The sequence below is a fragment of the Brachyhypopomus gauderio genome, chromosome 17 (genome assembly GCF_052324685.1).
Source record: "Brachyhypopomus gauderio isolate BG-103 chromosome 17, BGAUD_0.2, whole genome shotgun sequence".
In the NCBI taxonomy this organism is placed as follows: Eukaryota; Metazoa; Chordata; class Actinopteri; order Gymnotiformes; family Hypopomidae; genus Brachyhypopomus; species Brachyhypopomus gauderio.
Window position 1 is genome coordinate 20,971,128 of NC_135227.1, and position 26,322 is coordinate 20,997,449.

The window sequence follows — 26,322 nt, forward strand, 5'->3', positions numbered from 1 at the left end:
CACCCTCTCTACATCCACCCTACACCCACTCTACACTCACCCTACACCCTCTCTACACCCACCCTACACCCTCTCTACACCCACTCTACACCCACAACTACACCCACCCTACACCCACAACTACACCCTCTTTACACCAGCCCTACATCCACAATTACACCTACACCCAGGCTACCTCCACCCAGCACATGGACACTCACATCAACCTCACCCAGGTGAAGGTGCTATGATGTGTGTATCTGTCTCTCTCTCTCTTCCCAGGCTGGGAAGGTTCAAGCGCTCCAACAGTGTGACGGCAGCCGTTCAGGCCGACCTGGAGCCCGAGGTCTTCCCAGCCATGGAGGACAAGGGTCTGCAGTTCGGTGGAGCCTTCCACCAGCAGCACCACCCACAGGTGCAGCAGCGGCACAGTGAGCCCAACACACCCACCCCGTACGGCGCCGTGCGAACCGTCCGCACCCAGGGACACTTCAGCTACCGTGACGACTACCGCTCGGCCAACGAGCCGCCCAGCCCCCACCGCACCACCCCTGAGCCGTGGGCGGAGCATCCGGACGGCACCACCCGCGAGCCCACCCCCACCGTGGCCGTGACGGTGACCCCACCGCAGGGCCCCGACCCGGGCAGGGTCTCGCCGTCACCCCGCAGGGACGGGACCTGGTTCATGCAGCTCCTGCATGGCGAGACCAAGAGGATGGAGAGGTGGTGTAAGGAGATGGAGGGGGAGGCGGAGGAGAACGACCTGACGGAGGAGAGTGAGTGCAGGGGTGGGGTGGGGGGGGGGGGGCTGAAACGAGGACAAGCCAAACTTCTCCTTTATGTTCGCTGTGTGAGAGTCACAAGATGTTTTTGTTTACAGTAATGAGATCAGCTGAGCTGCAGGTTCAGACTTCCTCAAACAGCGCTGCCATTTGAATATTGACAGTTCTATGTGTGTGTGTGTGTGTGTGTGTGTGTGTGTGTGTGTGTGTGTGTGTGTGTGTGTGTGTGTGTACACACACTTCCAGTTCTAGGTAAGATCCGGAGTGCAGTGGGCAGTGCTCAACTCCTCATGTCCCAGAAATTCCAGCAGTTTTACTGGCTGTGTCAGCAAAACCTGGTAGGTGTGTGTGTGTGTGTGTGTGTGTGTGTGTGTGTGTGTGTGTGTGTGTGTGTGTGTGTGTGTGTGTGTGTGTGTGTGAGAGAGAGAGTGAGAAGAGGAGAGAGAGAGGGATAAAATGTGTATGTTTTAGAAAAACTGTTTCTCCCTCCAGTCCACATGTGTTCTCATAATCAACCCGTTACCCAATCAGAACCAAGTGTGAAAGCAGAATTGCCCAATAAGAAGTCAATATTAATCAGTTGAGTGAAATGTGAGTGACAGGGGGGAGGAGCTTGCTGGTGGTGAATGCAGACAAGACTGTAAACCTGTGCTGCCTGAAAACTTCCATGTTGCATTTGTCGATTAAAGATTCATGCAGGGGACATCAACTCCATTTGAACATATTCCAAACACACGATCGAAACCAAATTCCCTTAAAGTCTCAGAACCTGTTTAAAATTTTTGAGTTGTGACATTTTCCTATGGGCACAACTGCTGACTTCACTGTTGGTGTTAATGGGCAAGTCTCCATGATGGACCCAAGCTATAATTAAGGCAACCTCCAACCACCGATACAGATCAGGCAGACGTGTGGGTGGTGTGGGTGTAGTCATACGTGTTCAGTGTTTAGTCTAAAGTGTTGCATAAATAGCATTTGCAAGGACATTTATAGTATAAATATTTATTAAAATCATCCATACAACATCTGGTCTTTAATTCTGACAGGTTGTCTAGAAGCCAGAAAGGGTTGACACAGTAAACACAGCCTGTCAGTGACCCCAGACGTCAGCTGACTTCTGTCTATATTGGAGTTTCGTCAGCAGTTGTAAATTGCAGTTCATTGTAAAATGTCAAATGCATGGCATCTAATGAAGTATAGTTATAGTGTAGGGTGCCAGTACTGGGATCAGTCAGTGTGGTGTAAAGACAAGAAGAACAGAAGGCAGATGTGTGTTTGTGCTAACACATCCCATGACTCAGCTGTCAGAAGCGATCAGTCTAGAACAGATCCGAGAGGGACCGAAGTTTCTCTGTGTGTAGACCTTGTCACAGCAAGTTGTAAATGTCATTGTTAACCCTTAAGCTGCTTATGTTGTTAGATCGCAGAAAGCTTGACTACACTGACATTTTCACATGATGCTTGCAGAACTCTTAGAACCACTTAATCGCCCTGACAACATGAGAAAGCTTGGGACTCACCCAGCACACTTTGAAGGGTTCTGGAATGGTTTGAATTCTGAGCACACTTTGAAGGGTTCTGGAATGGTTTGAATTCTCTACACACTGTTTGAAACTGTGGCATTGGCAGCTAAGTGGCTTGCTGGTACACCTCATTATACTAATGGTGCTGTGAGCCTATTCAGTTTTCAATTGCTGTTTGTTTTGGGTTTTTTTTTTTTTACCTGAATACCTTTGCAAAACTTTCATGCACATTCTGACATGGAAGGAGGGGCATTTCTATTGTAGGGAAATTAGAAATTAGATTTATGTAATTTATGTAATCTCATTTAAAAGCAGAATCTAATTATTCCCTAATAATTATATTCTAATTAGATTCCCTAATCATCTAATTATGGTCATGTGGGAGGAGCCTTTCTTGAGTGGCAGGAGCGTTCCTGATATGGGAGGAGCTTTTCTCACATCAGAAGAGGGTTTTTTTTCTCCCTGCCAAATCGAATAACAAAGTCTAAAACAGTCTAATGATATATAAAACTCAAGTGAGTCTTGAGTATTAAGTACTGATGTGCAGTCAGTCTTCAGTATTAAGTAATTATGTGCTGATATCATCCACACTTGAAGTAACGGGGCAGTTTAAAACGTGAGCGCTCTCTCTCTCACACACACACTCTCTCGCTCTCTCTCTCTCTCTCTCTCTCTCTCTCTCTATCTATCTCTATCTCTCTCTCACACACACACTTGATCTGACTCTCTATCTCTCTCACACACACACACTCTCGCTCTCTCTCTCTCTCTCTGTCTCTATCTATCTCTCACACACACACTCTCTATCTGTCTCTCTATCTCACACACACACACTCTCTATCTGTCTCTCTATCTCTCTCACACACACACACTCTCTCGCGCTCTCTCTCTCTCTCTCTATCTCTCTCACACACACACTCTCTATCTGCCTCTCTATCTCTCTCACACACACTATCTCTCTATCTGTCTCTCTATCTCTCTCTCTCTCACACACACACACACACACTCTCTCTATCTCTCTCTATCTCTCACACACACTCTATATCTCTCTCACACACACACTCTATCTCTATCTCTCACACACACTCTCTCTATCTCTCTCTCTCTTTCTCTCTCTCTCTCTCCCTCTCTCTCTCTCTCAGTGCTTGAAATAATCTTGAAGTTCACCAGTAGGAGACACACACACACAGACACACAGACACACACACAGAAGTATGTTTTCCAACTGGAAAAACTTCAAACTATTTATAAAGATAATTAAATAATTTCTTTGATGCATTTGAACTTGCAAACTATGTAAGATAGCTCAACAAACATGTAAGTACTGTGTAAAGTGTACGGTTGTTGACCCAGTGGTTCATGCCGTATTTACAGTCATTTGGCTGATCCAGAAGCTGGTTTTAAGGAGAGCAGCGGGTTAAGGGTCTGGGGGAGAAGATGTGTTTTAGTAACTCAGCTGTAATCTAGCAAATTAACGAATGTGGCTCAGATATTATGACCTAGACCTTTCCAGAGTTTACATCTGGAACTGATCTATATATGTACAGAGAGAGAGAGAGAGAGAGAGAGAGAGAGAGAGAGAGAGATTGAGAGAGAGAGAGAGATTGAGAGAGAGAGAGAGAGAGAGAGAGAGAGAGAGAGAGAGAGAGAGAGAGAGAGAGAGAGGTTAAATCTACAGTTAAACTTAAACATGTATTGTGTTTTCTACTGGATGCTTCAGAGCAGTTAAAATTATATACCCTGGTATCTGTAGCATGGTGAATTAAACCCTTCCATCAAATTATATGATGTCACTAAAATACTTGTTTACACATCTAGGATCATAAAATACAAATGGAATGACTTCCGAAGTCTAACACAGCATATCTAATAATATGCAAATTTAAATGATGCATATGCAGTGAGGCCTAGAGTGAAATACGTAACAGTGTTTAAAATCTGAATATGTAAATCAGTCTGTGCGTGGCGGCCTATAGGACCCAAGTGCCATGCCACGCCCCACATCTCAGGATCTGGCCGGGTTCTGGGATCTACTGCAGCTCTCCATCGATGACGTCACCTCCAAGTTTGACGAACTGCAGAAGATCAAGAGCAACGATTGGAGGCTCGTTGAGAGCCCTGTGAAGAAGGCAAGTTTTTATTGGCTAGTAGATCTGTATAATGCAACATTCAATGTAATATTTAAGTGTGTGATATGAGTTCAGCTGGTCCTTGTACACTCTGGGCTCTTTTAACAGTAGGAATGTGTTGAATAGTGAAGATGACTCATTCATTAATTCAACTGATCTCATGTTTAGCATCATAAGTCCAACAATGTCAGTCAGCTGAACTATATTTTATTTATCCCAGTGAACACTATAAATGTTCGTTTTATAAAGATTTTTATCATTAATATTCACTTTAGTGTTTAATGTCATTCATGTTTTATATTCAGGCACATGTAGTGGGATAACATTAATTATAATTTCAGTCCTTCTGCGTGCTAAAGTGAAATAATTATTTCATCAGTAGGTCAGTGAAAGGTTATGGAATTATGGGAATATTATTCAAGCAGTTTCTCCACAACATAATGCTTTATAATCTCACAGTAATTAATGATTATTTAATCATTGATAACTAATTAATAATTTTATTGTACATTTTTGATACAGTGTAAATTAATATTGTGTGTGTGTGTGCACGTGTGTGTGCGCGTGTGCGTGTGTGTGTGTGTGCGCGTGCGTGTGCGCATGCGTGTGCGTGTGCGTGTGTGTGTGTGTGTGTGTGTGTGTGTGTGTGTGTCAGCTCCCGCCTCCTGTACCAAAGAAGATGTTCCGTAAGAGTGTGACCCGGGAGAAGTCTCTGGACCTGCCCGACCGTCACAGGCAGGAGGCACGCAGACGCCTCTTAGCTGCCAAGCGGGCCGCATCCTTCCGCCAGAACTCGGCGACGGAGCGAGCGGACAGCATCGAGATCTACATCCCTGAGGCCCAGACGAGACTCTGAGAGAGCTCAGACATGGGCAACATCTCCACACCTTCATCACGGCTCCACCACCATCACCACCGTCTCCATCTGCATCTCCACCTTCAGCTAATGCGAGCCCTGCATATCCTAAACCACACGGCTCTCTGGGAGTCCACCTCTAACCCTTGGCAGATAGCTGACCAACATCTCCTTCTGCCTGAAATGTGTAGAAAAACCAGGACGTGCTCCTTGAGAGGCTGTAGTAACAGTATAATAAAGTTGTCATCGCAGGTCTAAACAGCAACCAAAATAATTTGAGGTTATTTATGTAAACATACATATATCTCATGAAACCAAACATGATTCTGTGTTTGAGATTGTGATATTGAAGTATTAGTACCCCAACAAATTTTAGTCTGTCGTTGTAGATAAACAAACTAAGTTGTAGTCTAGTAAATCAAGCTTTAGGTGTGTTGATGTAAGCTGACAAGCTACATCTTAAAAATGTTATGAACCTAGTCTTACAAATCATCACTGAATGGTGTTATTTAGTAAGTTACGTAAGGAGTGTGAACAAAATTTGCCTACACTGCTCACCACAGGCAAGAGTACGGTAGTCGATCAGAAAGGTGGCTCAAAGCTTTCTTAGATTTCCCACATCATTAAAGTGCGATTACCAACACTGGGATCTGAAACCAGCATCAGCTAACAGGAGACGTTCAGCTAACAGGAGATGATCAACCTCTCACTTTTTTATGAAAGGATGGAGGTCTAAAAATTATTGCTTTTTTAAAGTTTGGAAGATCCATAGTTGCATTCATCCCTATCCTCTCTCTCACTCTCTCTCTATCTCTCTCTCTCCCTTTCTCTCTCTCTTTCTCTCTCCCTCTCTTTCTCTCTCTCTATATATATTTTTTCTGTCTCTTATTTCTCTCTCTCTTGCTTTCCCTTTGTCTGTCTGTTTGAGTTTCTGTGAACAAATGTGAAAGTGCCAATGTTATAATACCTCAGTATATGCTGGACTATATCTGTAGGTCAGAGGTCAACCCATGAGTGCTTACATGAGTATTTGTAGGTAACTGAAAAATACATGAACCCTTCACCCCAGGAAGTCAAAGTCAAAATACATGAACCCTTCACCCCAGGAAGTCAAAGCTCCACTCAAAGGGTGAAGACATACATTACTAGTCAGACATAATGAATATCTTTATCTTACTAAAAGACTTACTTCTTATATATGTAAGAAACCACATGACACTCGCACCATGACATGTAGAATGTTTCAGTCTTGTTTATTACAGTTTCATCATCCATTCCATTGAACTGGTTCATATCTCATTTTAAGGAAGATTTTTGGATGGATTTGCTTAGATATTTAAATCAATCAAAATGTATAGGTTCCAAAAAATGCATTTTTGCACTTTCTAAATATACTTCTGTATGTATTTCCAAGGGAAATGTATTTACTGACATTCACTAAAGATACAGTTGCAGTTGAATTGCAAGAATATGTATGGGTAGTGATTTGAGCTCACTATTAATTTCTACATGTCCACCTGCCAGCCTGAAACCCAGAACCCCAGAATTCTCCTTGTATTTACACCACTTACACCACCGCTAATTATACTCACAGAGTTCCAGGCAGTGGGTGAATGGATTCAACAGGATAAAGACTTAACTGATCTGAAGTCAGCATTTGCCTGTGATTAAACATGGACAAAGTGTAAACAAAGTCTTCAAGCAGCTTACAGCGATCTCCTGTGCATGCAAGCCAGTGCTAGTGTTCACACTAGTGCACAGTAGTGATGTCCACTGGCTGGCCATGGGCTTGTAGTGGGGAGTGATGAATCTGCTTGAGGGTGGGGGGGGGTCATTTCTAGGGTGATTCTGTGTTTGGCCAGGAACTAGACACAGGGACAATGAACGGCACAGGGAGTCAGATATCTATTTCCCATATCATCCAAAATCATGTCTGTGTAGCATCTGGTGAACAAACTCCTGAACCCCAGTGCTCATTTACCTGTATTTTCATTTACCTGTGACCTTTGGTAGGGCTGTGACCTTTGGTAGGGCTGTGACCTTTGGTACGGTGGCGGTGTTATGCACCTGTATATGTGGTGATGGAGCGGTTCAGTGGTGTTTCTACAGGATCCAGCAGACATTGAAGGTGTTAGCGTGTAGTAAACCCCACACACTGACCTGCTGTTCACTGGCTGCATATCCTGTCTAACTCACTAGTGTGGTCAGAAGGAGCTACCTGTCTAACTCACTAGTGTGGTCAGAAGGAGCTGCCTGTCTAACTCACTAGTGTGGTCAGAAGGAGCTGCCTGTCTAACTCACTAGTGTGGTCAGAAGGAGCTGCATTATGAGGCTGTGGAAGGTTAAGAGGCCTGTAGACGCTGGCGTGGCCTCCTGTTATACTGTGCAGACGGTGGGTTCATTTCGACTTCAGAAGTAGAAACAACAACTGTCCACTTTTTGTGCTAATAACTCCATTCTGTGTTGTTCTGCGCTGTGTGCTGTTTCCCTTCTCTTATTTATCTGTCCATTTTGAGCTTACGAAAATAACAGCAGTCCTGGCTGAGCAGACACACCATTACACACCCTGTTTAGCTCTGAGAGAGAAAGTCAACGTGTCTCACTGTTAACTGCCTCCCAGTCCTGTCTCCTGACAGACAGACTCAAGGGTGACTGTGGCTTCACTGCAATGACTTTAGGACGGTACTGCCAAATTATTATTATATACAATTATAAGTATACAATTACTTAGAAACGTGGCTACAACCTGTGTGATGATTCTCTGGAAACTGCTAAAGGAAAATATTCTGCTGAAGCACAAATAGTCCAGGTTCTTCAGATCTGAACACCGGCTTAGGCTAAAGGCCTTTTGGGCCAGAGTGCTTTTAGCTTATCACATCATTAGTGTGTTTGGGCATTGACTGTGGGAAGGAGCTTTCAAATTTAGCATCGGTGAGACTGTAATCGATAACTGAAATGCTCTCCACAGGTTTGTCTTTGCTAAGTAATTGAATGGTGAGAGTGTGCTTTCTGAACACCCCAGCTAGAGAGGTCTCTTATTAGACATATATATTTTTTCTGAAAAATTAAGAATAATAAAAAGGTTATTGACTTTAAAGGTAATCATTCCTGTCCCTTACCTTGTTTTAATATAGCACATTATTATACATGAGGTGGTCATGTATTTGATTTTAACATGATGATCAGTTTCCCCACATTTACCTTAGATTCGGGTGAGATTGTTACCATAGCGAGCTGTGTTAAGTGTAGTTCCTGAGGTAGCCGACACTGTACACACACGCTAAGTTCGCCTGGCCAATGTAGACAGTCCTGGACACAGTGGGGATCAGCCTATATGTATTCTCTTTGGTATTTGTTTTATTTTCATGTATTTTATGTTTTTATTTTTTCTGTCTGAGTGGGTGAGTGTGTGTGGTATGTGCATGCATGTGTGGAGTGTGTGTGTGTGTGTGTATGCGCTTGTGCACATGTATGTTTGTCTGTGTGTGTGTATACATGTGTGCACATGTATGTGTGCGTGTATACTTGTGTTCGTGTGTGTGTGTGTGTGTGTGTGTGTGCGCGCTCATGCTAAATGTGAATTGAAGTGAAGTGAAACTTTTTTCCAAAGTCTCCGGTGTCATTGTTGTGGAAGTGTAGAAAATATTTATAAAGATGAGTGTGCAGTGCATTGTGGGATTATTCGTAGGCCTTCTCTCAGTCTTCAGGTGGGTTCCACTCTGAGAAACATGCAGTGCATTGTGGGATTATTCGTAGGCCTTCTCTCAGTCTTCAGGTTCCACTCTGAGAAACATGCAGTGCATTGTGGGATTATTCGTAGGCCTTCTCTCAGTCTTCAGGTGGGTTCCACTCTGAGAAACATGCAGCTCTTTCAGTAAATGATGTGGGCTGTATGGTCAAAGGGCAGGTTCAGTATCTTTCCCCCACATCACTCCCTTTGGGGCATTTCTCTGGACACCAGTTGGGCCTGGTTGTGAAGCTTGTGGAGATGTATTATCTGCAGGGTCATTCATCCCTGCAAAAAACAAACCTAGATTAATTTCTATCTAAAGTTCATTATACATAAAATACATTGTGTTTGGACACCTGAGCCTTGTTGTTTGGACACAGAATATAGCCTGCATACAGGAAGCAGACCTGTGGGTAAAATATGTGGACTATGTCCTTAATATGCATCCCAGAAAGGTGCCAGTAACAGAGCGTGCAGAACAGACATAGGTTCATATAATAGTGGGATTCTTCATAGTTGATGTCTTATTGGACAATATCTTACTGATATGCATCTACTTTCTCTTTTGTTTTTTCTTTATTTATTGAACTTTATGTATATGCATATATAAATATGAACGTATATAAGTATATGCATTTATTTGTAATTCATTTGTAGTTGCATTTGCATATGGAAGTCAGTGGGGTTCTAGAACACTCTAGAAAGGACAATACATCAGTGTGTTCAACAGGAAGAGAGAGCTGTGTTCAATACATCAGTGTGTTCAACAGGAAGAGAGAGCTGTGTTCAATACATCAGTGTGTTCAACAGGAAGAGAGAGGTGTGTTCAATACATCAGTGTGTTCAACAGGAAGAGAGAGCTGTGTTCAATACATCAGTGTGTTCAACAGGAAGAGAGAGCTGTGTTCAATACATCAGTGTGTTCAACAGGAAGAGAGAGCTGTGTTCAATACATCAGTGTGTTCAACAGGAAGAGAGAGCTGTGTTCAATACATCAGTGTGTTCAACAGGAAGAGAGAGCTGTGTTCAATACATCAGTGTGTTCAACAGGAAGAGAGAGCTGTGTTCAATACATCAGTGTGTTCAACAGGAAGAGAGAGGTGTGTTCAATACATCAGTGTGTTCAACAGGAAGAGAGAGCTGTGTTCAATACATCAGTGTGTTCAACAGGAAGAGAGAGGTGTGTTCAATACATCAGTGTGTTCAACAGGAAGAGAGAGCTGTGTTCAATACATCAGTGTGTTCAACAGGAAGAGAGAGGTGTGTTCAGTGCTCAGAGGGTTCAGTCTTCAGACAAGAACCTGCTGTCTGCAGCACAAGCAAATGAAACTGATCAGTAGTCACATAAATGATTATCAGTCATTTCACCAGTGCACTCTTGGCATTATCAGAATAACCTGGAATTGAGTATCGAGTCAGATGTCAAGTGCTGCACTGTAATATTCGCCTGCTTTTGTTAAATTAACGTGTGCAGGGCGTCACTACATTAACGTGTGCAGGGTGTCACTACATTAACGTGTGCAGGGTGTCACTACATCGTTACATTATGACCACATTCCAGAATGGACATGAACAATATCTCACCTCAAATCATGTGTATGTACCAAGTGTGTTATATAAGGTGCATTTCAGACAGCATTTCCAATAAGGTGCATTCTGCAAAGCCACACACACACCATGTGGGTCCTGGGCGATCACAAGCGATACCTTCCATTTCCACTGAAACAGCTTTATGTTTGATTTTACCATCCTGTGGAGTCAAGGCTGAGATGAGCTATTCACATCTCAGAATGTGAAAATACGTTTAAAAAGAAAAGAAATATAATGAAGAAGGTTAATATATTAAAATGTAGTTGTTTAGCTAAAAAATATTTTAATTTATTATACTGTATAGGCTATCATATCAATATTAAGGATGAATATAATACCAAATATTCATGATTTGTACAGAAATATATAAATATATATATATAGATATATATAAATGACGCTTCATTGAAACAAACTATTTTCTTCTCTTTCTCAGTTTGGTTTCTTCATTATTGCGCTGGGTTGTTTTGATACGGTTATGACGGCATGCGAGGTGCTCGTGCTCAGTGTCTGATTGGTTGCTTCATTGTTTTTTTTCTATTACATTGCTGTATGTTATATGTTTATTTATTTACATTTTATCGCACTGATGTATTTATCTACTTATTCAAGTGTTTTGTTTGTATTTAAAATATGGTTTGGAGGCATTTATAGCGTTCTAATACTTTGCTTTTCTTTTACCATGTGATGCTTACTTACTGCGTTGGTCATCAAATGTAAATATTTCTGCCATTAAATTTTTTGGAAGAAAATATTTGTCTATTATTTTGAGTAAATATGGTTACGTCTCTTATATTCTGCATGTTCACAAACACCACATGTGGTTTCGTTTTTTATCTTTACAACAACATCTCAACATGTTAAAGCGGTCAGGAGTCATAGCTCGTGACCACACTGATGTCATATGAAAACACTTTGGGCTGAAGATCGAGAACTCTGCGACTCCTGGTCTGGACTACGACTCCCCAAATACAAGTAAGAAAATATGCAATTATCAAACATTTCCTTGTAATTCAAGACTTTATCTCCACTATCAATAATGGTTAATAATCATTATAATTATAGCTAATAATCATCATCAGTAACCTAATAATTATTGGCTATGTGATGCATTGTAGTTTCCAACAGATTTGCAGAGGGCGTATTACTCCTGACACTGTCTTACAACATGTTCTCATTCTCATGTAATTCAAGACAGTGTTTCCTTCTCTTATGTCTACACATTGTGCTGCAGTCTAACCACTGCAGGTCTAGAACAACCTGAAGAAACAGCACTGAATTAAAATCACTTCTCACTAAATGCTCAAATCCATCACCATCCCACTGCAGATGTTTGAACAAGTCAGTAAAGATTTTAGGTTTTCAGATGTGTTTCATGTAATGCAAAGATTTGATCTCAGTGCCAATTTGCAAAAGGTCTGTAAATAATGTATTTGACCCTGCCTGTGTGAAACGCAGTGGCTCCGGTCCCGTTATGATCGTTATTCACATTCATGATTTGATTTGATTTGATTTGATTTGATTCACATTCATCCCGGTTCTGTCCCGTTATGATCGTTATTCACATTCATCCCGGTTCTGTCCCGTTATGATCGTTATTCACATTCATCCCGGTTCTGTCCCGTTATGATCGTTATTCACATTCATCCCGGTTCTGTCCCGTTATGGTCGTTATTCACATTCATCCCGGTTCTGTCCCGTTATGGTCGTTATTCACATTCATCCCGGTTCTGTCCCGTTATGGTCGTTATTCACATTCATCCCGGTTCTGTCCCGTTATCTTCGGGTTTTTAATCGTCAGATCCACGTTGAATCGAGTTCTCAGCGCTCGACTGATTACGCCTGCAGACGTTCCCCGTTACGCTCGATCAACTCCGAGTTCGCTTTAACCGGTACGCCGCGTCAGATTAGCCCAACTCTGGGTTCACGGTTGTGGGTTCACGGGTAGGTTTAAGGTTTGTTAGACCCACTTGTCGGTAGTTCGGGTCGGTTAGTTGGCTGGCTGCGCGCGCTTCGGTCGGTAGACGCCGGGCGTTGGTCTCGCGCAGCTATGCTAGCTAATGCTAGGTGGCTAATGCTAATGCTAGGGGGCTAACGCTAGATATCTAATGCTAGGTGGCTAATGCTAGGGGGGCTAACGCTAATGCTAGGTGGCTAACGCTAGATATCTAATGCTAGGTGGCTAATGCTAACGCTAGGTGGGTAACGCTGGACGCCGCGCTGTGAGTGCCCCGGTCCCCGGTACCCGGACCCGCTCCAGCGGCCCTGCCGTGTGTCTAAAACTCTCCCCCGTTGTAGGTGGTTGGTGTGTGACCTGTGGGCCTCGCTGGTCGGGGTGTTGGACGGTGTGGACGCTCCCGTTAGCCGGGATGGCGGCGCCCCCCCGTGAGGAGCCGCTGGGCCTCCGCGACCTCTTGGAGCAGGACTTCTCCTCCTGGGACCTCCGCTTACGGGTGGTGGGGCTGGGCTTCCTCTTCTACACCTTCATCTTCCTCATCTCACACTTCCTCTCCCATGTAGTGTCGGTGACCTACCGCAGCCTGCCTGCCAAAGAAAAGGTGAGTGTGAGTGTGTGTGTGTGTGTGTGTGTGTGTGTGTGAGAGAGAGAGAGAGTGTGAGTGAGTGAGTGTGAGTTTGTGAGAGAGTGTGTGTGTGTCCTGCTCTAAAAGACCGAGTGAAGGGTTTAATAAAATGATGAATGTGTGTGCGGTGTGTTGGAGTAAACGTTGCCCTGATACAGTGATGTGTAACGTTATTGGAGACGTGTTTAGTCACATTCAGGGTGTAAATCACCTCATGGTGTTTCCACACCTGCAGGTGTGTCTGGCTAACGAGCGCCAGCAGCGTTCCTGCATGGATGTTGCTCTATTCAACTGTTGAATCAGTTAGTCTCAGTATTTTGGTGGTATCAGATATGCTTATGATGGGCTGGAATTTGAGCCCTGCTACGAAGAAAACCCCTTGAATGCTCGTAATGAGGAAGTGTGTTGTTGTGTGCAGGTGTTCTGGGATCTGGCTCTCACACGTGCGCTGTTTGGCGTGCAGGGCTCCGTGGCGGGCCTGCGGGCCCTCACCGAGGACGGGGCCTTGTTCACCGAGAAGCTGCGTGGGCAGACGGGCTGGTCCTGGTTCACCGTGCTGACCGCCACGGGCTTCTTCCTGTTTGAGAACCTGGCGCTGCATTGCTCCGGGTTGGTGTTCGGCTCACTGGACCCGGCCCTGGCCGTCCACCACGCCTTCGCCCTGGCCGGCTACACTGGGGCGGTGGTGGGTGACACGCTCGGACACTTCCTACCCGTGATCACCCTGCTGTTGGAGATGAGCACGCCCTTTACCTGCGTGTCCTGGCTCATGCTGAAGGTGGGAGAGTCCGGGGTGTGTAGGGCGTGTGTACGTTGTGGGGTGTGTACGTTGTGGGGTGTGTAGGGCGTGTGTACGTTGTGGGGTGTGTACGTTGTGGGGTGTGTACGTTGTGGGGTGTGTAGGGCGTGTGTATGTTGTGGGGTGTGTACGTTGTGGGGTGTGTAGGGCGTGTGTATGTTGTGGGGTGTGTACGGTGATGGGCGTGTGTATGGTGTTGGGTGTGTGTGGGGAGTGTGTTGGGTGTGTGTACTGTGTGGGGGGTGTGTGTACTGTGTGGGGTGTGTGTGTACTGTGTGGGGTGTGTTAGGTGTGTGTGGGGTGTGTTGGGTGTGTGTGCGGCCTGATCTTCCACAGTACAGGGTCGTCATTTGTGTCAGTTAATTTTGAGTCTTTTGAAAATTGTGTTAAGATCAGACCAGAAAAATGTGTATTTGTGGTTTGTTTTTAAATGAGTTAATTTTGTGCTAATGAAGCCGTTTACTCTAGGGCTTTATTTTCTTTCCATGCCAGTCCATGGTGAGGGGGATGTGTATTAAATACAGTAATGTATATGTGACTCCCTCTCAGTATTCAGCTATTATGGGTTCAAGGAGTAACACACACGGGCCTCATGAAGTTCAAAAAATGTTTTCATATCTTCTGTTTTACTTCTGTGAAATTAGATTTCTATTCCCTTGTGTGATATTTTAACATGCGACGTGACCTTTGTAGTAACCACCAACACCCCCCTAACCCCAAAAGAAGAGCTACTGTCAGTGTTTCAGCAAGAGCGCACTGTCAGTTTTTAACTCCACAGGATCTCTACCGCCTTCTCGCTGTTTTCTACTCTGCCTGTAACTAAATGGCGATCTAGTTATCACTCAAGGTTCATTGGTCATAAGATAAATTCTTTTGTCACAACAAAATTTATTTTGAATTTAAAAGCATGCATCACTGTGTCCTTGTAACAGCTCTGTGTCTCAATCTAACTTGAAATGACTTTTTCCATCTTTTTAAACTTTACCAATTGTGTTCTTGTCTTTCCTTTTTCAATTTCCTATCTGCCCCGCCCCCGTCTCCGCCCCCGCCCCGCCCCTGTGCTCTGCCCTAGGCCGGTTGGTCGCGGACTCTGTTCTGGAGGGCGAACCAGTGGGTGATGATTCACATGTTCCACTGCAGGATGGTTCTCACGTACTACATGTGGTGGGTGTGCTGGAGTCACTGGGAGGAGATGAACACTCGCGTGTCCCTGGTCTCCAGAGTGATCTTCTTCACAGGCCTCACTCTCCTCACCATCATCATCAACCCCTTGTGGACACACAAGAAGACCATGCAGCTGCTCAGCCCCGTGGACTGGAACTTCAGTGACAGACCGGTGCCGGAAAACGGGCCGAGACGAGACAAGCCCCACTCCAACTGATCAGAGCACGCACGCAAGGGCTGATGGGAAATGGTGTCTTTATTAAGCGTTGAGGTGCCTGGCTGGAATACGGGTTGATGGGACAGTTCAGTGTTTGAGTTGGCTGTTACTTCACAGTAGAGGTCTGCGCGGGACTGCTTTTTTAATCCCGCTCCCGCTTGTTTTAGACCCGCTCCCGCCAAAAAATCGCTTGTTTTCATCCCGCTCCCGCCCGCACCTGCTTGTTTTAATCCCGCTCCCCGCCCGCACCGGCCAAAAAATCGCTTGTTTTAATCACGCACCCGCCCACCACATACACATTTCTGTCGCCCCCCGCCCGCAATCCTAATATGAATTGAATTAATTAGATTTAGTACTTGAAATTTTCTTATGTATTAATTAAAACAGCAATATAGCGATGGATCGCGCTGTCCCATTTCTTAGCACAGTCCAAACACGTGCCGTCAGGTGACGTACACCAACACTTTCTGACATCTATCACAACAAGCCGATTTCCATCTCCATTAATTACAATGGAATATGACTTCCATACATCAGACTTTCCTGTAGTTTGCTTAATTGTGGTGTATTCGCCTGTTTTAATAGAATTTTAAATAGACGGTTGACCGTCTACAGCAGGGGTCGGCAACCTATGGCACGTGTGCCACCATTGGCACGCGACACGCTGGACCAGCATCAGCAAAAATATATATTTTAATATAAATTATTATATTAATGGATTATACTTTCGCGAGTGACCGTAGCGCGCGACTCCGCACGCACACCTCGCGCGAACGGCGGAGGCGTTTAAACTTGGCGATCGATCGCGATATACTTAATTTGTGTCCATTTACACCTCCCCCCCTCCTCGGTCAACAATTTAAACTCGCCGCCATAGTGGCACACTCATTGACTGGACATGTTAAAGTTGGCACTCCATGTCTCAAAGGTTGCCGACCCCTGGTCTACAGTCTCTGCCATTTCTGTATCAAAATGACAAAATGACGCACACTTCATGTTCACGTGATCAGTTGCTTAGCCAATATTTTGAATTAGTTTATTGCTTACTTACTGAATGATTAGTTGTTTTCGTCCTGTTCCTTATGCATGAAAATCATTGCGTTGTTGTTATTATAATTTTCTAGACTATTAATTTGTGGGATTTTTCTACATGTATATGCGGTCCCGCTCCCGCATCGCCTGGACTAATTCAACTCCCGCTCCCGCCAATAACAATTAAATTCTGTCCCGCGCCGCAAGATATTCTGTCGGGTCCCGCGGGAGTGCAGACCTCTACTTCACAGTGGTATGGCTGGATTTCTGTTTCATGTTGGATCTTGAGACAAATATTTATTTACATCAGGGTCCTGGAAGTAAGTTCTGGAGTATTTGTGTTTTTGAAGTGTTAATGGAAGCAGCGTTACTAACACCTTCTGTCTCCAGTGCAGGAGTGCAGGAGTGCAGGAGTGTCCTTGCACTGCACTCTGTCAGCAAGTGAGAGTGACAAGGGGAGATTTTCCCTCCTCCACCCTCCCCTCTTCTCCACCCTCACCCTCTTCTCCACCCTCACCCTCTCCTCCACCCTCTTCTCCACCCTCACCCTCTCCTCCACCCTCTTCTCCACCCTCCCCTCTTCTCCACCTTCCCCCTCTCCTCCACCCTCACCCTCTCCTCCACCCTCCCCTCTCCTCCACCCTCCCCCTCTTCTCCACCCTCACCCTCTTCTCCACCCTCACCCTCTCCTCCACCCTCCCCTCTCCTCCACCCTCCCCTCTCCTCCACCCTCCACCCTCTTCTCCACCCTCACCCTCTCCTCCACCCTCCCCTCTCCTCCACCCTCCCCCTCTTCTCCACCCTCTTCTCCACCCTCACCCTCTTCTCCACCCTCACCCTCTCCTCCACCCTCCCCTCTCCTCCACCCTCCCCTCTTCTCCACCCTCCCCTCTTCTCCACCCTCCCCTCTTCTCCACCCTACCCTCTTCTCCACCCTCACCCTCTTCTCCACCCTCACCCTCTTCTCCACCCTCTCCTCCACCCTCCCCTCTTCTCCACCCTCCCCTCTTCTCCACCCTCCCCTCTTCTCCACCCTCCCCTCTTCTCCACCCTCCCCTCTTCTCCACCCTCACCCTCTTCTCCACCCTCCCCTCTTCTCCACCCTCCCCTCTTCTCCACCCTCACCCTCTTCTCCACCCTCCCCTCTCCTCCACTCTCCCCCTCTTCTCCACCCTCCCCTCTCCTCCACTCTCCCCCTCTCCTCCACCCTCCCCTCTTCTCCACCCTCCCCTCTTCTCCACCCTCACCCTCTTCTCCACCCTCACCCTCTTCTCCACCCTCTCCTCCACCCTCCCCTCTTCTCCACCCTCTTCTCCACCCTCTCCTCCCCTCCCTGTCAAACTGATAAAGTACATTAGTGTATTTTGGCTCTTTTAACTACTTTTATCGTGTTGTGATTCACTAACTGCCAAATTATGTCAAATTCTGGCATATTAATTTCTGATGCTTTGGCGTTGCTGTTGCAGAGTTCTGAAGTGATGCTTGGCTCAGGGTCTGATTACTGCTAATTATGAGTGGAAGTGGAACTTCTGTCTTTAATTTCAAGACCTCATGACTTCTACAGCTGCTACTGCAGCATTTGAGGAAACCTTCTCTGACAGTGCTCAGCCTGGCAGTGTTGCTCATTGTGTGTGTGTGTGTGTGTGTGTGTGTGTGTGTGTGTGTGTGTGTGTGTGTGTGTGTGTGTGTGTATATATAATTTTTACCTCTCCAAGTCTGGCCCTGTAAAGGTCAGTGAGCTGATCAGGAGGGCTTATGGATTCATTCTGAATGGTTACCACTGTTCATGTCATCATGATGTAACTGTTACGTCGTTACTGTTAAATTATCTCGTCTTGCTGATAGTATATGAAGACATAAGCAGCCGGGTGTTTTTCTTAGCTGTGATGTGGGCGTGTTTCTACGTGGCCCCTCCCACTCTATGAACACCATGCTTCCAGCTGTCACTCATGAACGTGTCCTCCTCTGTATCTAGTGAACCAAAGTTATCACATTTCAAACGTGTCCTCGTCTGTATCTAGTGAACCACGGTTATCACATTTCAAACGTGTCCTCCTCTCAAACCCTGATGAACTCTCTTCCTAACATGTATTTATTTTTGTGTTAAATTATGCAACTCATTTTGATGCAACATTTTTTTGTGTTTAGTTTAACTATTTATCTTGGCTATTGTTCAAAATCTTAGTTTCAGATCTACCTACCACAAACTGGTATAAAACCTGATTTGTTTGTTTTTTAACTAAAGCACTTAATAAAACTTAATTGTTGTGCACACTTGAGTGAGTTCTGTTCCTTCTGATGGCACTTTGAGTAAGAGCTGTGGAGGAGGAGCCCGTCAGGCCCCGCCCCTGTGGAGGAGGAGCCCGTCAGGCCCCGCCCCTGTGGAGCAGCCGGTCAGACCCCGCCCCTGTGGAGGATCTGTGCAGTAGTCCACACTTCTCACTTATATATAGTTATAACCCTACAACATCAGAGCGCTACAAATATTGAGAAGACTAGAGATGGTGGTCACAGTCCTGAGGTGACAGCTTACCTTTCGTGAAGGAATTATGACCACAGAAAGATCTCGTTAGTCTGTAGACCCCTGGCATTAGTCTGTAGCTCAAACCCAAGGCTGGTCCTGGATTTAATCATCTGGAGATTGGAGATGCATAAATGATTAATGTAACTATGTGGTTCACTTTGTCATCCCATAGGTGAAGGTTGCATCTTCAGGACTGGGATTTGAATACGTCTGCTTTAAACCAATGCCACCGGGGGCAGTACAGACCACAGGAAACAGACTACTCCAGTATTATGTCAAGTATTGTTAAGTATAAGTATTATGTCTGTCCCTTTAAATTATGGTAAATAATTTTAAACGGCAAGTTTGCTAAGTTATCAAAACAGAGACTTGAAGGAGATGATACCTCAAAGAATATACTGAACCTCCTACACGCAGTGACTTCCACCACATCCCTACAACATCCCAATACTTTACACACGTTTTTACTAAATGCGTTGTGACCACCAGAGGGCAGTAAAGCGCCATGCACGGGGTCGGGGACGCTTCGGACGACGTCACTACACTTTTATCCTTGTATACTAATTTTCACACTTATCTTCTAGCAATTATATATTTTGTTATTAATTTGCTATGAAGTGTAACAGAAAGCATGTGGGCTTTTTTCTGAGATATTAGAAAAATTATTTTTTCCGCCATTTTCATCTGTTGTAATTTATTAGTGTACTTTAAGTACATTGTGGATGTAATTTAATATATAGCGTAATTCACCAGACTAACTGTTTTTTAAATGTTTTTTTCTTGTTCTTATTAATGTAATGGATGAAAATCACTTTGCTAATCATATACATTTATGACAAACGTCTGACTCCATGGTTTGAACTTCATATATCACGGTGCGTTATTTACTCCAGGAATTTCAGCCTGTGGGTTTAACTAAACCTACATAACTGCTGGCCTTGTTATTCTTCTGAGTTCCGAATTGAACGTTATCCACCGGATAACACCGGATAACACGGGATAAGCGGGTCCTCCGTCTTCATGGTGTCGGTCCGTTTGTTCTGAGACCGGGACCCTGCTGCACCGACACCTCACGCGTCACGTGGCGCGTCCAGGAGCGCACGCACTTCATCCACGCTAGGAACCCTGAGGAATGTTGATGGACGTACGTGTCAGCCAATAGGAGGCCTGTGTTGGATGTTTCCACCAATGGCCGAGCAGCAGGAGGTGAGGTCGCCGAGAGCTCGGTTTGGGGGATCCGTGGAAAAGTTGCGTTGGGAATGTTGGAGGATCTGGAGTCCGGCTGAGCGTCACTGCGAGCCGCACAAACTGCGACGTGGCCCGTGTTCGCCCCACAACGGTTCCGATATGGTGAGTAAACCCAAATAATCTCACTTTGGGTAGTGGTCTCGGAATTCTTACAGACGTCCGAATGATCGGAATGTGGAGAATGTACAGCTGAATAAATACTGTTAAACACTGTGTGTGTGTGTGTGTGTGTGTGTGTGTGTGTGTGTGTGTGTGTGTGTGTGTGTGTGGTACCAGTACATGAGTAAGTTCTGGTGTAGTGTCCCAGCTGCTGGTGCGGGTCAGGCGGTGTTGACCCGCTGGACGTGACACACCCGCCGTGATTTGTGCCCTTACATTAGTCCTCGATTTTTGCTGATTAAAAGTATTTATGATTAAACAAGTATTTTTAAAGTATTAATTTTAACATAGTTTAAGTGTATAACCTACATATCAATAAAATGGTGATGGTGGTGATGGTGTTGGTGGTGGTGTTGATGGTGGTGGTGTTGGAGGTAGTTGTGGTGGGCGCTTCAGTAATTACTGGGAATTCAAATCATCTCGCTTCGTACTTTTCAAGGATACAGGTGCACGTCCTTCGTTATGAACGCACAAATGACATAAATCACACACCATACTTGACGTTTAGTGCGTTTGTCCTTCATGTCCGTGTGTTTTTTACTTGCAGGGACTTTATAAATGTGTCCTCATCTGTAACACACTCGTGTTTACTGTCACATCCTTTGAAACGTGACGTGAGCGCTCGAGGAGCGCCGAGCCCGAGGTCACGTGATGTGGGCGTGGCGTGTGGGCGTGGCGCTACTGGGAGGAGTTACTGGGAGGGGGCTCGTGATGGTGTGTTTGGTCTGGGCTCGTCGATGGTGTGTTTGGTTTGGGCTCGTCGATGGTGTGTTTGGTCTGGGCTCGTCCATGGTGTGTTTGGTCTGGGCTCGTCCATGGTGTGTTTGGTCTGGGCTCGTCCATGGTGTGTTTGGTCTGGGCTCGTCCATGGTGTGTTTGGTCTGGGCTCGTCCATGGTTCAAGCTTCCGCTCCCACTGCGTTAATTTGCTTAGCAAATGCCACAAATATCCGAGCGTGTGGAGGGCCCGGTCAGCGCGCCCAGAACTGCTCTATAAATAAACGTGGGAGCTGTGTGTGCACTGGCGCTTCTCTGGCCTGCACCTTCTGATATGCGCTCGTTTAACTCAAGCTGAAATGTGTTTGGGAAGTGCAGTCTATCGGGCCTTCAGGAACAAGGACCGGGCTGTGATGGGGGGAACTTCAGCTCAGTTCTGGACACTGTTGTGCTAATAGATCTGCTTTGGGTGGGTAGGCCATCTTGCCCTGATTCCCAGGAGCTGAGGTACAGGACGCCCTGGTCAGAGACTTCCTGAAGCCCATTAGGGCCCTGAGCAGAGGGATAGCGCCCCCTGGAGGACGCAGCACACACAGCCCTGTCCCTGAGTCCTCTGGGGTAGTGCAGGTTTACACAGATGGACACACGAGTTCTCTCTGCTCTTCTCTCTGTTGTTCTGTCCTGTTTTTAATGCACTAACTGCTAAGTGCATTAAAACCCCAACACAACCCATAACAGCTGCTCCTGTGTGCTGGAGCTACCTGATCATAACCAGGCTGGTCAGATACGTCTCCATGTGCTCGACGTTACGCGTCCTCAGTGACGGTCTGGCCAACCAGCACCATCCACACTTACGACAGGCTGTGAGTTTGCCGGCCCTGTGTAGGACGCAGGAGCAGAGGGAGACGTCTCGTCCCTCTGGAGGACTGATGGTTGGACAACAAGCCTGCTGTCACCTCGCTGTGAAGGGGAAGACGAGGGACGTGTGTGAGAAAATGATCTGGACATGATAGACATGGTGAGGAGGATATATTCATGAGAGTGGGACCACTTATAGAGGAAATGAAGAGTGAGGGTGTGTGTGTGTGTGTGTGTGTGTGTATGTGTGTGTGTGTGTGTGTGTGTGTGTAGAGGAAGTGAAGAGTGAGGGTGTGTGTGTGTGTGTGTGTGTGTGTGTAGAGGAAGTTAAGAGTGAGGGTGTGTGTGTGTGTGTGTGTAGAGGAAGTGAAGAGGTGTGTGTGTGTGTAGAGGAAGTGAAGAGTGAGGGTGTGTGTGTGTGTGTGTGTGTGTGTGTGTGTGTGTGTGTAGAGGAAGTGAAGAGTGAGGGTGTGTGTGTGTGTGTAGAGGAAGTTAAGAGTGAGGGTGTGTGTGTGTGTGTGTGTGTGTGTGTGTGTAGAGGAAGTTAAGAGTGAGGGTGTGTGTGTGTGTAGAGGAAGTGAAGAGTGAGGGTGTGTGTGTAGAGGAAGTGAAGTGTGTGTGTGTGTGTGTGTGTGTGTGTAGAGGAAGTGAAGAGTGAGGGTGTGTGTGTGTGTAGAGGAAGTGAAGAGTGAGGGTGTGTGTGTGTAGAGGAAGTGAAGTGTGTGTGTGTGTGTGTGTGTGTGTGTGTGTGTGTGTGTGTGTGTGTGTGTGTGGAGGAAGTTAAGAGTGAGGGTGTGTGTGTGTGTAGAGGAAGTGAAGAGTGAGGGTGTGTGTGTAGAGGAAGTGAAGTGTGTGTGTGTGTGTGTGTGTGTGTGTGTGTGTGTAGAGGAAGTGAAGAGTGAGGGTGTGTGTGTGTGTAGAGGAAGTGAAGAGTGAGGGTGTGTGTGTGTAGAGGAAGTGAAGTGTGTGTGTGTGTGTGTGTGTGTGTGTGTGTGTGTGTGTGTGTGTGTGTGTGTGTGTGTGTGTGGAGGAAGTCAAGAGTGAGGGTGTGTGTGTATAGAGGAAGTGAAGAGTGAGGGTGTGTGTGTGTAGAGGAAGTGAAGAGTGAGGGTGTGTGTGTAGAGGAAGTGAAGTGTGTGTGTAGAGGAAGTGAAGAGTGAGGGTGTGTGTGTAGAGGAAGTGAAGTGTGAGGGTGTGTGTGTGTAGAGGAAGTGAAGTGTGTGTGTAGAGGAAGTGAAGTGTGTGTGTAGAGGAAGTGAAGAGTGAGGGTGTGTGTGTAGAGGAAGTGAAGTGTGAGGGTGTGTGTGTAGAGGAAGTGAAGTGTGAGGGTGTGTGTGTAGAGGAAGTGAAGTGTGTGTGTGTAGAGGAAGTGAAGAGTGAGGGTGTGTGTGTAGAGGAAGTGAAGTGTGAGGGTGTGTGTGTAGAGGAAGTGAAGTGTGAGGGTGTGTGTGTAGAGGAAGTGAAGTGTGTGTGTAGAGGAAGTGAAGAGTGAGGGTGTGTGTGTAGAGGAAGTGAAGTGTGAGGGTGTGTGTGTAGAGGAAGTGAAGTGTGAGGGTGTGTGTGTAGAGGAAGTGAAGAGTGAGGGTGTGTGTGTGTAGAGGAAGTGAAGTGTGAGGGTGTGTGTGTGTAGAGGAAGTGAAGTGTGTGTGTAGAGGAAGTGAAGAGTGAGGGTGTGTGTGTAGAGGAAGTGAAGTGTGAGGGTGTGTGTGTAGAGGAAGTGAAGTGTGTGTGTAGAGGAAGTGAAGAGTGAGGGTGTGTGTGTAGAGAAAGTGAAGTGTGAGGGTGTGTGTGTGTAGAGGAAGTGAAGTGTGTGTGTAGAGGAAGTGAAGAGTGAGGGTGTGTGTGTAGAGGAAGTGAAGTGTGAGGGTGTGTGTGTAGAGGAAGTGAAGTGTGAGGGTGTGTGTGTAGAGGAAGTGAAGTGTGTGTGTAGAGGAAGTGAAGAGTGAGGGTGTGTGTGTAGAGGAAGTGAAGTGTGAGGGTGTGTGTGTGTAGAGGAAGTGAAGTGTGAGGGTGTGTGTGTAGAGGAAGTGAAGTGTGTGTGTAGAGGAAGTGAAGAGTGAGGGTGTGTGTGTAGAGGAAGTGAAGTGTGAGGGTGTCTGTGTGTAGAGGAAGTGAAGTGTGTGTGTAGAGGAAGTGAAGAGTGAGGGTGTGTGTGTAGAGGAAGTGAAGTGTGAGGGTGTGTGTGTAGAGGAAGTGAAGTGTGTGTGTGTGTGTGTGTGTGTAGAGGAAGTGAAGAGGGGTGTGTGTGTGTGTGTAGAGGAAGTGAAGAGTGAGGGTGTGTGTGTGTAGAGGAAGTGAAGAGTGAGGGTGTGTGTGTGTAGAGGAAGTGAAGTGTGTGTGTGTGTGTAGAGGAAGTGAAGTGTGTGTGTGTGTGTAGAGGAAGTGAAGTGTGAGGGTGTGTGTGTAGAGGAAGTGAAGAGTGAGGGTGTGTGTGTAGAGGAAGTGAAGAGTGAGGGTGTGTGTGTGTGTAGAGGAAGTGAAGTGTGTGTGTGTGTGTGTGTGTAGAGGAAGTGAAGTGTGAGGGTGTGTGTGTAGAGGAAGTGAAGTGTGTGTGTAGAGGAAGTGAAGAGTGAGGGTGTGTGTGTAGAGGAAGTGAAGTGTGAGGGTGTGTGTGTGTAGAGGAAGTGAAGTGTGAGGGTGTGTGTGTGTGTAGAGGAAGTGAAGAGGGGTGTGTGTGTGTGTGTGTGTGTGTGTGTGTGTGTGTGTGTAGAGGAAGTGAAGTGTGAGGGTGTGTGTGTGTAGAGGAAGTGAAGAGTGAGGGTGTGTGTGTGTGTAGAGGAAGTGAAGTGTGAGGGTGTGTGTGTGTAGAGGACATAGTCCTTCCATGCACACGTACAAGATGCTACATGTCCATATTAGTGCAGTGGTCTTAACATGTACAGTGGTTCAGTGAATCATGCTGGTATCCATCAGCACATCCCGTGTGTTTGGGGAGGTGACCTGACCCTCCTACCTTAATCACTCTGGTTATGAACACCAGGTCCTGACTAGCTCTGATTGGCCTGTACCTGTCTGTGCTGCTAGCTCTGATTGGCCTGTACCTGTCTGTGCTGCTAGCTCTGATTGGCCTGTACCTGTCTGTGCTGTCCACAGTCATTACACATGCAGCAGTTTGTCTGTAAGTCAGCCAGGCATTAACAAAGGAACGTGTAAAATAGTCATGTCATTTTGAAGATTTGATCTGAACAGAATCCCTGGACAGAAGGTTCAGAAGGTTCAGAAGGTTCAGCTCTGTGGCCACATAGTTCTTCCTTCATGCCATCCTGACACATATTGTCCCAGTGTACTTAATACAGGCTTGAGTTAATTGCCACTGACAATAAACCAACAGTGTTAAATTCTCCTGTCTGTGTGTGTGTGTGTGTGTGTGTGTGTGTGTGTGTGTGTGTGTGTGTGTGTGTGTGTGTGTGTGTGTGTGTGTGTGTGTGTGTGTACGCACTTGTGCAAGCATGTTCTGGTTAGTTTGGTGTGACTGCTGACAGTTGGTTTTATCTCCAGTGGTTTCTATTTGAACGAGTAAGTTGTCTCTCTCTCTCCCTCCCTCCCTCTATCTCACTCTCTCTCCCTCCATCTCTCTCTCCCTCCCTCCCTCTATCTCACTCTCTCTCCCTCTCTCTCTCTCCCTCCATCTCTCTCTCCCTCCATCTCTCCCTCCCTCCCTCTATCTCACTCTCTCTCCCTCTCTCTCTCTCCCTCCATCTCTCTCTCCCTCCATCTCTCTCTCCCTCCCTCCCTCTATCTCACTCTCTCCCTCTCTCTCCCTCCCCCTCTCCCCTCCCTCTCTCTCTCCCTCCCCTCTCTCCCCTCTCCCCTCTCTCTCTCTCTCTCTCTCTCTCTCTCTCTCAGTGAGAGAGGGAGTGGGGGATGTTGGGCACAGTCAGAGTTGTTCTCTGTGCTGACACTTCTCCTCCCATGGATATAAAGCTGCCAGTGAGTGAGTGTGTGTGAGGGAGAGAGAGAGAGAGAGAGAGAGAGAGAGAGAGAGACAGAGAGAGAGAGAGAGAAATGGCGGGGTAGTCCCAGTCATGAGAAGGGACAGAGACAGGGCAAGAAGAAGAAGCAGGAAGAGTGAGAAGTGTGTGAGGACGTTGGGTGAGTGATGGTGAGTGTGTAGTGGAGACAGTAGTCTGCATTATTTCACTGTCCCTTCTGAAGGGCTTTGTGATCATGGTCACGCCCCCTGTGCTGTCATTGGCTAAGGGGTCACGCTGCACTTCATACAGTAGTGCAGAGAGACAGAAGGCAGAGAGACAGTAGGCCGGGTCAGCAGAGGACAGCTGGGGTCAGAGAAAGAGAAATGACGATGACCCCCTCATTTCTCCTCTCTTCTCTCTTTCCCTACGTAGATGTAGCAGCTGTGGTAGTTCTGATCTTCTTGTAGACGTATCTGGCCCTTTAAGAATCCTCATACGGTCACGTTTACTTCACTGAGTC

General features: G+C 46.2%; 3 protein-coding genes across 7 annotated transcripts in view; all 3 read left to right on the forward strand.

Annotated features, from left to right (window-relative positions):
- Nucleotides 1-10,403, forward strand: part of dlgap2a (discs, large (Drosophila) homolog-associated protein 2a) — a 160,190-nt gene extending 149,787 nt beyond the window's left edge. The window contains exons 11-15 of one of the 2 annotated variants that reach the window (XR_013121775.1): nucleotides 262-755; nucleotides 1,008-1,099; nucleotides 4,261-4,413; nucleotides 5,069-8,980; nucleotides 9,045-10,403. Coding sequence is in view for 1 of the 2 variants with exons in the window: in XM_076977577.1 (XP_076833692.1) it covers nucleotides 262-755; nucleotides 1,008-1,099; nucleotides 4,261-4,413; nucleotides 5,069-5,269 (940 nt within the window). In the remaining variant the exon portion in view is untranslated. Of the gene's footprint in view, nucleotides 1-261; nucleotides 756-1,007; nucleotides 1,100-4,260; nucleotides 4,414-5,068 lie in introns of both variants that reach the window. The other variant, XM_076977577.1, reaches the window with a different exon arrangement.
- A 1,873-nt stretch (nucleotides 10,404-12,276) lies between these two features.
- On the forward strand, nucleotides 12,277-17,748 carry cln8 (CLN8 transmembrane ER and ERGIC protein). Its single transcript, XM_076977578.1, has 4 exons — nucleotides 12,277-12,481; nucleotides 12,888-13,147; nucleotides 13,590-13,949; nucleotides 15,043-17,748. The coding sequence occupies exons 1-4, from the start codon at nucleotides 12,292-12,294 to the stop codon at nucleotides 15,349-15,351; spliced, it is 1,119 nt and encodes a 372-aa protein (XP_076833693.1). The 5' UTR covers nucleotides 12,277-12,291; the 3' UTR covers nucleotides 15,352-17,748.
- Nucleotides 17,749-20,027: 2,279 nt separating this feature from the next.
- The window catches only part of arhgef10 (Rho guanine nucleotide exchange factor (GEF) 10), an 83,967-nt gene continuing 77,672 nt past the window's right edge, over nucleotides 20,028-26,322 (forward strand). The window contains exon 1 of one of the 4 annotated variants that reach the window (XM_076979156.1): nucleotides 20,028-20,257. The gene's annotated coding sequence lies outside the window, so the exon portion shown is untranslated. The remainder of the gene's footprint in view (nucleotides 20,258-26,322) is intronic. The other 3 variants (XM_076979155.1, XM_076979154.1, XM_076979157.1) reach the window with 3 other exon arrangements.